Here is an 11,177-nt window from a genome sequence, read left to right on the forward strand (position 1 = left end):
TCTCTATTACATGGTTGTAGTGTGTTAGTATCCAGAGCATGTGAGAGAAGAAGAGTGATGTGATGATCTTCTAGTCCCAGTTCTTGTGACTCTCATAAACTCTGCAGTACATTTTACAGGAAAGAGAATTGAGTAGTTCATCTAGGGTTAGAGTCCTCTGGTCCGAGTCGTTCTGATCCTCTATTAATAAAAATAATAATAATCCACTCAAATACATAAGTAGTTTGATAGTGTGTGTGTGTGTGTGTGTGTGTGTGTGTGTGTTATGGTAACGAATTCTCGGGATCATAGTGAAATATAATGAAAGATCAGACCTCTAGATGGCACTGTGTCGATGTTGGGTAAAATTAAATATCAGGGTGGGTAGAGGAAGTAAGTGTGTGGAAAGAGAGAAATAAAACGGACATTTTGGTGACTGCACTGCGGACAATTTTATTATAAAATCATTAAACAAAACACACGTCAGCCTGTATCTTCATTCTGCGAGTTCATCATCTGACTCTGAGTTACTGAACAACACACTGAAGTGTCTCTGTTTTTAATGAAACTTCTCCTAGGAACCAAGTTACTAAGTTGTTGTCCACACGGACTTATGACCGTGTTGCGCACAGGAACCCAGTAGTTGTGTTTATTCCTGTGTGGTTGTTTATGTTGTGTATAGTGAGTTTTGTGAATTATTGCGGGTAATATCGCTGATTTGAGATCGCAGCTGCTGTAATCAGTGGTGAGTGAAACACGCTAATTACCGTTAGCATGATTATAGCACATCACACGTGTGTTTACATTAATAACGCGTTATTACCTACTCGAATTGCTTAAGATGACTTTAATGTTTAGTTGTACATGTTCTCATGTCAGGGTGTTAAAGAGTAAAATAAAGTTATAATTATATTTCTTTATTGTTCCTTTGGACTGTTCATACAGACATTGATGAATAAGTGTTGAAGATGAATATCTGATTCTCTGATACACTGCTTTAACTCCATTTTATCACCAATAAATCATAGTTAAAGAGAGAAATCATTGTTAAAGAGAGAAATCATTGTTAAAGTAATAAACTAAAGCTCAGCAGCAGTCCCACGCATGTGGTGATCACGTGACCAGGTGAGAAACAGAGCCCGTATTTATTGCATGGATGTGGATGAACTTCTATAAAACACAAACAAACATAAAACAGTAATTGACTGTTCCTCTGTTGGTCTCATGTCATGACAGACAGAATGATCATTGCAGTGTGCACTACTGAATGAAATGTTCATAAGGTCTTTTCTAGAACAGCACACATACCTGCCACAGACACATTGTATACATGAATGACTTCATTATTCTCCATGTCCCTGATGGTGTAAAGTCCACTATCATTCGAGTTGACTTGTAATCTCAGCACACGCTCTATCCTCTGTGTGTACTTATCATCACACTCCAGTGATCCTTTTTTCAGCGTACAGATCTGTTTACTGGTTGTGTCATAGATCACACTCTGGTTATACATCACCTCTACGTTCTCTGGTATGGACAGATTCATGAGCAGGTATTCACCAAACCGTAGCTGCACTGCCGTCCTAATGGCTAAGGAGAGAAAGAGAAACATTCGCTTTCCATCCTCCTAACATCAGTAACACCTGTGGAACAGAACGAGCAGTGAGGAGACTTACGCCTGATCGTGAGATGCCTTGGACACAAGATTGTGTTTCCACAGTGACACCTGTACAAGCCACGCTTACTGTAGTCTGCTGCAGTGATCATGAGGGACAGATTCCCCTTCAGATACTCATCATGAGGCATCACGTACGTATTCTTGGACCAGCACGAAGTCTGATTGCACTGAGCCACAGTAATGTCATTTTTATAGATCCATTCGGCTGTAAGTGAACATTTGTATTTGCAGGAGAACGTAACTGAATCGTCAAAGTTCACCGATACGTTCACAACCTCTGGAATTTCTGAAGAGAAAGAAATCAAATCATTTTGTCACTCTGAACATATTGTCACTCTGTCATAAGCCTCTATAACTGGTCATGAATAGCAATAACAATATTGCACTCATTGGTCAGGATTTCTTTTCTTTTTGTGTTTCTTCTGTTTCGCCAACAGATGTCGCCATTGTGCTCAAATGCACTTCCCTGAGCAGCAGTAATCGTTTCCTCTTGTATCCCATCGCCCCCTAGTTTATTTAACTTCCACTTCTTTCTCATTTGAATCAAAGTCATCAGTTCAGTAATGGTTTTAAAAAATAATAATAATATTTGTATTGTGTGCATCCAATATAAAATTGTTCCAGATTTTCTATGATCAGTGTATGGGGAAGAAACATCAGATATAAACATTGAATTATAAAAAAACAGATGTACCTTCTACTTGTAAAGTGTAAATGTGGATGATTTCATTATATCTCCTGTCTTTGATGAGATAAAATCCACTATCGGACACCGTTATGTTATTCAGGATTAGAAATATGCCCCGCTGTAAGACTCTGTGGGTGTATTCAGCTTTACACTGTAGTAAGCTCTTAGTCACGTTGCAGATATTTTCACCATAGAGATCTTTAGAATTATGACTTCTGTAAATCACATCCACTGAATCTAGTATAGACAAATCCAGCACCAGAAGGGCATGAGTTTTTAGCAGAAGTGATGACACCAAGGCTGAAGAGGAAGAGAATCAAATCAAAATCACAATATTACAGACATTCTGACTTGAATTCTTCACTGTTTAACAGCACTGGATGGTCAGTAGGAATGGTGTGGAAACTTACTGTCAATGCTGAGACGCACAGAACAGATTTCTGTTTCATTACACTGACAGTTGTACCAGCCTCGCTTAATGTAATTAGCTGCAGTGACGGTGAGAGAGAGATCTCCTTTCAGGTACTGGTCATGAGAGATGAGAAAACCTGCGTCTGACCAGCATGTCTCATTACACCAAGCCACAATTCCTTGTGTGTCGATCATCGTCCATTTGCTCAAACCAGAGCAATTCCATTTACAGGGGAGAACAGCTGATTCATTCAGCTTCACTGTTACTGAAGTCAAATCCAGTGCATCTGCAGGTAAAACATCTGTATTACAGCAGCATGGTGAATTCATGTGTACAGTGAGAGAGTACAGAGAACAGTGAGAGTGAAGTGAGACAGTGTACGATAGGAGTGTACAATAAAGTGAAAGTGTACAGTGAGAAAATAGAGTGTGCAGTGAGACAGTGTACAGTGTATGATAGGAGTGTACAATAAAGTGAGTGTACAGTGAGAGTGAAGACTCAGACTTACTAGTGGTGAAGATGAGGGTGAGTAACAGCAGGACACAGTGGTGAATGCTGAAAGACTTCATGGCTGAGGAGACACAACACCAACATCAGCACACCACCATCAGTTCTGCACAGGTGGAAAATACAGCACAACAGAGGAAAGTGTTGTAGGAATGGTAATGAAAACACACAATTCTACACATTTTATTTGATGTAAATAATGCAGCATGTGTTAAAGATTTTGTTTGATCAAAAATAAAATGTGGAAATTGAAACCTCTCCCAGTGAATCTAAATCCAGTCTACTAATCTATACAACAATGTTTTTTTATTTTTAAACATAACATACATTGAGTATTTTTTAGAGTTTAGTTGTTGTTCAGGTTCACATATTTCCAACCAGGATAACTTCCTTATTTTGGATTTTATGTAGAACTCTGAGGGACTTAACGGTGATCACGAGCTCTTTGTTCTCTTTGCTGACTGAAGCACTAAATGCAAAGCTTTGTGTTATTATAAAGCGTTCTGATGAACAAACACACACAATCACATAAGTGTGGATCAGATTACATGATACATATAAACACAGGCACAAGTACAGGACGCATATAAACAATATTCAGGATCTGAAATTCAGATGAATCTTTACATACAAACACTGAGATCAGAGTCTGATTTTAAACTGTGACTGGAATCAAATCAAACATTTCTACATCCTAATAAATGTTTCTTCCGAAAATCATTTATTATCTTTATGATTAAGTTCGAAATTCAGATTTACACTAAACAGACATCTGGAATTTCTCTAAACATTCCCTGATGTGATGTATTATATTTTTCCCCTTATATTCCAGATTTATACTAACACACACACACACACACACACACACACACACACACACACACACACACACACACACACACACAGTAAGTGCTGTAAGTATTGTGTATTATTATAATGTTCTATGTAGATGTCCTGCTAAACTTACCACATCTGCTCTTTTCCCTCTTTATCTAACACAAGTGAAACTTTCAGTTTAGTCATGATGTGATTTTACTTCTTTTCTATCCTGCTTTTATCCCCTGTGCCTGGACAGACTCCGCCCCTTTTGGACTGCTCACACTCACAGTGTTAAATGTGAAGCTAAAATCATTGAACACAATCCTCATGTATGGGTTGTTGTCGGTTGGTGTAGGTTCAGGATGGTGGTAGATTCATTACGTGGTGATGCAGAAACTCCTTCTGAACAAATTGCATTGAGGTGGAATTCCAGTGCACTGGTATAACGTTATAGTTTTTATGCATGAAGGAACATTAGCTTGGACCAGCGACAGGTTGAATATGCAATTAAGCTCAGTGGCCTTACATGCGTTTACAAAATCACACACTCAGTTACACCTACAGACAATTTGTCTTAAACCAATTCTGCTACTAGTATATTACTGGGAGGTGGAAGAAAACTGGAGAACCTGGAGGAAACATCATCATCAGGTATAACATCATATGAAGAATAATTCAAATTAGAGATAGAACCAGAAACCCTGGAGCTGTGAGTAGACGACACTACGGGCTGTAGCACTGTCACCTGTTAAAACAAGTGGCCTGTACACTGTATACACACAGTTTATATGGTAGAATCTAAAGTTCTCACAGGCAGAGAAGGAGAGGTAGTACCGAGTGAGCAGGTATGGAGGTGTCTGGGTATGTGATCAGTTACATTAATCAGAAAAATCAACCTTCAGTCAAAATCTAGATCATTGTTTTACTTTCTGCATGGATGCAGTGAAGTGCGACTGATAAATACACAGATTTTCACAGAAACATGAGAAGGTAAAGATCACACACACACACACACACACACACACACACACACACACACACACACACCTACAAACCTCTCTTTGCATGACATTAGTCCACAGAAGTGGCCACACACTCAGCATCACTGGTACCGACGCAGTGTAGGCACTGAAAAAGAAAAGAAATCACTTTATATTTAAAGATGTGTAAATGTTTGTAGTTACTGAAACACTCTGATTGGACAGTTAGACTGCAGTGTGGATTTAATGATTAAACTGTGTTTATTATCTGCCTGTTATACATGATGTTTAACCAGTGGCGGGTTGTCAGGGTCAGTAAGTCCTTCACTGCTCAGCATTATCATGGTCTGCAAACTGCACAAACTCAAATATATCAGTGTGGGTTTAATAGCTGGGTTTTATTATTATTATTATTGTTATTATTATTATTATTATTATTATTATTGTTATTATTATTATTGTTATTATTGTTATTCCACGATGGCTGACAGAGGAGAAGAGATGGATGTGGACACTGTGTATGTATAAATACCACAGTGGAGTGTGTGTGTGTGTGTGTGTGTGTGTGTGTGTGTGTGTGTGTGTGTGTGTGTGTGTGCACACAACATACCAGAAGTAGTTAAAAATCACATGCATTCCTTGTGGTTGCAAAGAATCTGAGAAGGTGGATGAGGTTTTTCTTTCATTTCCTTACATCACTGCGTCCACCACAGCATGGCAGCACACAGGAGAACATTATCCTCTTCTTCATATTATTACTATATATATATATATATATTTATATATATCCAACACGTTCTTCTTGAACTAAGTACTAAACAGTTAAATTATTAGTAAATTCTGAAACATTTGCTTTTATTTCAGACTCATGGTAGAAATCATCATCATCATCATCATCAGGTATCAGAGGGAAACAGAAACAAGGCCACATCTAAGACCACAAACAAATCCTGAAGGCCTCGTTCCTCTTTCTTGACCCTTCTGGTTCTTCTTTCATCTGTTTTCACTGCAGTTTATTTTTTCTCACGTGCATTTCCTCTTAGCTCCACTCATCAGCTCTCTGTAGTGGTGTGATGCAGGACCTGTCTGCTCTCCTGACCTACAGTAACCTGTCTGGCAGCAGCAGGCAGTCGAATTCCTCAGCCTGACTTATGATAGAAATACAGAGGATGTCCTACACCGGCCATATCACCATTTAACCCTGATAATAAACTGTTAGTCTTGCATCTGATCTCATCTCCTCCTGCACTGCTGCATCAGAAGAATTAGTGATAGATCCAGGCAATGTCTAGTTTTGGTTCTGGTTCTACTTAACCTGGAGCTCATTCTCTCCACACCCCAGGACCACCACTTTACTCAGCATCACCACACTCTTAGTGTGGCTGAAATATCAACATGTGAACATCTGGAAAGCCTCTCAGTGCTCTCAGGGTTTGTGGGTATTGAGGCGTCACTCACCACGGCGTATCCTCCATCACGCTTCCATCCAAATTCAGCACATGGACATGAGACGTGTGTTTGGCTTCATGTAGATTCACTGCTTCCTGTGTAATGTGTGTGTTACATCCTAAATCATAGACATTATGTACTGTTTTGTGTGTGTGTGTGTGTGTGTGTGTGTGTGTGTGAGACTCAGTAGAACTTAGCAGCAGTACTGATAAAGGACGGGTTTTATTCATTACAGATCTCACATTCATCCCATCACATTAAACACATTGTTGTTGGTATAAATAATTCAGGAGCAGAATTTTGATGTCATTAAGAACAGAACCAGTAGAACACTTTATCTCAGGGCTCCACAAACACCGGGCCACAGACCGGTACTGGGCCCTGGATCATTTGTTACCGGGCCCTGGATCATTTCATTGGTCTGCAGGTGTTTTATTTCATTTTTGTGATCATTAAATGAGTAAATAAATCATATGTATAATATTAATATGATATGCATGTTATTGTGTGGAGTTGAGCACAGGCTCCGCCCCCTGGGCCATGGAACAAATGTCTTGTGTTAAAATGGTTGCTGGTGAAAGAAGAAGTTTGTGGAGCACTGCTTTATCTGATTATACATTTCACCATCAGTGACGTGTGTTTCCACGTGAACATCTGGAGTGCGAGCTGCACCTGAGATAACACTCAGTTTGGGATGTTGAATCTGATCTGATCTGATTGTTCAGTTAAAGTCTCTGAGAGTCTGATTGGTGGGTTTGGGGTTTCAGTTGCTGCTGTCGTCTCCGACCACCATGCTGCTGTACATCTTCTGCTGCTCCTGTTTAAACGTGTCCTTCACTTTGGCTCTCTTGAGACCACCATCCCTGCACACACACACACACACACACACACACACAGTTACAATGCAAGCATGTCACTATATATAGATTTGATGAAACAGGTATAAATAAGGTGATGCCAAACCAGGACAGATCCACCAGTCCTCCCTGTCTCGCAATCAAAGACTTCACTCTGTTAGCGAACTGCACTGCATCCTCTTCTTCCTGTTCATACAGGAAATCACTCATCAACACATATATAACACCAGTTATAACTGAAATACAAAGGAATTTAACTCACTGAGGGCTTTTCAAAAAAACATTCATTCACACATCTGTCTGTCTGTCTGTCTGTCTGTCTGTCTGTCTGTCTGTCTGTCTGTCTGTCTGTCTGTCTGTCTGTCTGTCTGTCTTGTGCCCCCTCACCTGCTGGGTCATGGGTGGAAGGTACCAGACGTTACAGACGATGGCCCAACTCGTCATCATGCGCAGCAGGTAACTCACCATGCTGTACTTCCCACTGTTCCAGAACGCATCACCGAACAGCGGGTCATACTGCACACACACACACACACACACACACACACACACACACACACACACAGCAGTGATTAGAACGTGTGTGTGGTGTGTGTTGTTGGACAGGGTGGTTGTGGTTAGTACTGGAGGCAGGTGTTTTATACCTTGATAGCTACGGGGTAGATGGTGCCTCCGATCTCAAAACTGCCCTTTTTAAACATCATGACAGACGTGTTATTGATGCAGGTTCCTGAGAGAGAGAGAGAGAGAGAGAGAGAGAGAGAGAGAGAATCACACTACAGGTGAGAAATCCAGGTATTACTGTAGACTCCGCCCACTTTATCCACCTGGTCATGTAAAAAAATTAAACTGTGTAAATCCTGGTATTAAATCAGCCGATAAGTTTTATCTACACAAATGGATATTTAGAAGCTGATAACACACTCACACACACTCACACACACACACACACACACACACACACACACACACACACAAACACACATACTTGGGTTTACTCTCTTTACCTTCAGGGAAAATGAGGATGGGGAGCTTGTTTTTGTCGTTTATGTGATCCTTCAGTCTGTGCACACACACACACACACACACACACACAAGCACACACACACACACATGCACACAAACACACATGCACACACGCGTGCGCACACACACACACATGCACACACACACACACACACACACACACACACACACACACACAGAAAACATGGTAATTATATGCTTTTTGTGAAATGTGTGTTCATGTTAGTGCTGTGTTGTTCCACCTTTGTGTCACCAGGTGGCGATCTTTCATCTCAGCTCTCTCAAACCAGATGTGTGGACACGCCCGCACCATCGCTCGCTGAACCACACCCATCAGACCGCCATGGACCTGCCCCACCTGTCAATCAAACACACAACACACACACACACACACACACACACACACACACACACACAATGGAGGCTTTTCTCAGAAATGATCAGTGGAAATAGTGAGATAGTGGAAGGTGTTATTTATAAAGCAGTGTCTAGTTTGGGGTTTTGGTTCAACAAAACCTGGAGATCATTCTTCTCTAGATCACATAATGTAGGTTTAGGCAACATTACTCCACATTTCTTCACATTTCTCCACATTAATCTAAGGTACTCCATATTTCTCCACATTTCTCCACATTACTCCAAGTTTCTCCACATTTCTCTCACGCTGGATCACTTGACGTATGATGAACATCAGAAAAGACGTGTTTCGGCTCTCAGTGTTTGTGATCACGGGGACTTCACTCACCATGGCGTATCCTCCATCATTGGCCAGAATCACAACATCGATAGGAGACGTGTGATTGGCTACACAGATTCCTCCTTTTCTCGGCTTGTTCTCTCTGAAACAGTGTTAAATATGTTACACAATCCTGTGTGTAGTTGTTTGGCAGGTGTAGTGTGTGTAGTGTGTGTAGTGTGATGTAGCAGTGTGTAGTTGTTTGGCAGGTGTAGTGTGTTGGGCAGGTGTAGTGTGATGTAGTAGTGTGTAGTTGTTGGGCAGGTGTGATGTGATGTGATGTAGTAGTGTGTAGTTTTTGGGCAGGTGTAGTGTGTAGTTGTTGGGCAGGTGTAGTGTGATGTAGTAGTGTGTAGTTGTTGGGCAGGTGTAGTGTGATGTAGTGTGTGTAGTTGTTTGGCAGGTGTAGTGTGATGTAGTAGTGTGTAGTTGTTGGGCAGGTGTGATGTGTGATGTAGTAGTGTGTAGTTTTGGGCAGGTGGTGTAGTTGTTGGGCAGGTGTAGTGTGATGTAGCAGTGTAGTTGTTGGGCAGGTGTAGTGATGTAGTAGTGTGTAGTTGTTGGGCAGGTGTAGTGTGATGTAGTAGTAGTAGTGTGTAGTGTGTAGTGTGTGATGTAGTAGTGTGTAGTTGTTGGGCAGGTGTAGTGTGATGTAGTAGTGTGTAGTTGTTGGGCAGGTGTAGTGTGATGTAGTGGTGTGTAGTTGTTGGGCAGGTGTAGTGTGATGTAGTAGTGTGTAGTTGTTGGGCAGGTGTAGTGTGATGTAGTAGTGTGTAGTTGTTGGGCAGGTGTGGTGTGATGTAGTAGTAGTGTAGTTGTTGGGCAGGTGTGGTGTGATGTAGTAGTGTGTGTAGTTGTTGGGCAGGTGTAGTGTGATGTAGTAGTGTGTAGTTGTTGGGCAGGTGTAGTGTGATGTAGTAGTGTGTAGTTGTTGGGCAGGTGTAGTGTGATGTAGTAGTGTGTAGTTGTTGGGCAGGTGTGATGTGATGTGATGTAGTAGTGTGTAGTTGTTGGGCAGTGTGTAGTTGGGCAGGTGTGATGTGATGTAGTAGTGTGTAGTTGTTGGGCAGGTGTAGTGTGATGTAGTAGTGTGTAGTTGTTGGGCAGGTGTAGTGTGATGTAGTAGTGTGTAGTTGTTGGGCAGGTGTAGTGTGATGTAGTAGTGTGTAGTTGTTGGGCAGGTGTGTGTGATGTGTGATGTAGTAGTGTGTAGTTGTTGGGCAGGTGTAGTGTGACGTAGTAGTGTAGTTGTTGGGCAGGTGTAGTGTGATGTAGTAGTGTGTAGTTGTTGGGCAGGTGTAGTGTGATGTAGTAGTGTGGTTGTTGGGCAGGTGTAGTGTGATGTAGTAGTGTGTAGTTGTTGGGCAGGTGTGTGGTGTGATGTAGTAGTGTGTAGTTGTTGGGCAGGTGTAGTGTGATGTAGTAGTGTGTAGTTGTTGGGCAGGTGGTGTGATGTGATGTAGTAGTGTGTAGTTGTTGGGCAGGTGTAGTGTGATGTAGCAGTGTGTAGTTGTTGGGCAGGTGTGATGTGATGTAGTAGTGTGTAGTTGTTGGGCAGGTGTAGTGTGATGTAGTAGTGTGTAGTTGTTGGGCAGGTGTGGTGTGATGTGGTGTGTGTAGTTGTTGGGCAGGTGTGGTGTGATGTAGTAGTGTGTGTTGTTGGGCAGGTGTGGTGTGTGTGTAGTAGTGTGTGGTTGTTGGGCAGGTGTGTGTGTGTGATGTAGTAGTGTGTGTTGTTGGGCAGGTGTAGTGTGATGTAGTGTGTAGTTGTTGGGCAGTGTGTAGTGTGTTGTAGTAGTGTGTGGTGTGTGTGTGTGTAGTGTGTGGTAGTGGATGGTGGCTGGGCCTCGAGCACAGATGCGATAACACATAATATGTACAAGCTCACTGAGCCAATCTTTTAACCTGAACACACACACACACACACACACACACACACACACACACACACACACACTTGCATGTGAGCTTAACACCCGCTTGAAAATGGAAACGGGTGTAAATGAAAATGTAGAAATATGGATTGAAGCAGGAATCCTGCACTTC

General features: G+C 41.6%; 2 protein-coding genes across 3 annotated transcripts in view; both read right to left on the minus strand.

The window, feature by feature from the left end:
* Positions 1-880: 880 nt before the first annotated feature.
* On the minus strand, positions 881-4,292 carry LOC124380736. 2 transcript variants are annotated; one of them, XM_046841970.1, is made up of 7 exons: positions 4,232-4,292; positions 3,266-3,328; positions 2,756-3,043; positions 2,352-2,645; positions 1,656-1,943; positions 1,288-1,569; positions 881-1,149 (listed from the first exon to the last, which is right to left on the minus strand). In XM_046841970.1, the coding sequence occupies exons 2-7, from the start codon at positions 3,324-3,326 to the stop codon at positions 1,046-1,048; spliced, it is 1,317 nt and encodes a 438-aa protein (XP_046697926.1). In that variant the 5' UTR covers positions 3,327-3,328; positions 4,232-4,292; the 3' UTR covers positions 881-1,045. The 2 variants fall into 2 exon arrangements, with proteins under 2 accessions (XP_046697926.1, XP_046697925.1); XM_046841969.1 differs by lacking the exon at positions 4,232-4,292 and having other exon boundaries at positions 2,756-3,326.
* Positions 4,293-6,715: 2,423 nt separating this feature from the next.
* agpat9l (1-acylglycerol-3-phosphate O-acyltransferase 9, like) overlaps positions 6,716-11,177 on the minus strand; it is a 10,462-nt gene continuing 6,000 nt past the window's right edge. The window contains exons 6-12 of the mRNA XM_046841971.1: positions 9,141-9,234; positions 8,638-8,753; positions 8,377-8,432; positions 8,014-8,099; positions 7,757-7,885; positions 7,476-7,555; positions 6,716-7,375 (exon numbers count right to left, since the gene is read on the minus strand). Of these exons, the coding sequence (XP_046697927.1) occupies positions 7,276-7,375; positions 7,476-7,555; positions 7,757-7,885; positions 8,014-8,099; positions 8,377-8,432; positions 8,638-8,753; positions 9,141-9,234 (661 nt within the window). The 3' untranslated portion in view covers positions 6,716-7,275. The remainder of the gene's footprint in view (positions 7,376-7,475; positions 7,556-7,756; positions 7,886-8,013; positions 8,100-8,376; positions 8,433-8,637; positions 8,754-9,140; positions 9,235-11,177) is intronic.

Source organism: Silurus meridionalis, chromosome 27, assembly GCF_014805685.1.
Source record: "Silurus meridionalis isolate SWU-2019-XX chromosome 27, ASM1480568v1, whole genome shotgun sequence".
Lineage (NCBI taxonomy): Eukaryota > Metazoa > Chordata > Actinopteri > Siluriformes > Siluridae > Silurus > Silurus meridionalis.

Bases quoted from the DNA above. Each gene is read 5' to 3' on its own strand.
- LOC124380736 (XM_046841969.1), bottom strand. From the start codon at position 3,326: ATGAAGTCTTTCAGCATTCACCACTGTGTCCTGCTGTTACTCACCCTC. The intron at 1,944-2,351 runs GTACATCTGTTT...CTTTCTCTTCAG, and splicing joins TTACACTTTACAAGTAGAAG to AAATTCCAGAGGTTGTGAAC. The intron at 1,150-1,287 runs GTATGTGTGCTG...TGTGTTTTATAG, and splicing joins ATACAATGTGTCTGTGGCAG to AAGTTCATCCACATCCATGC.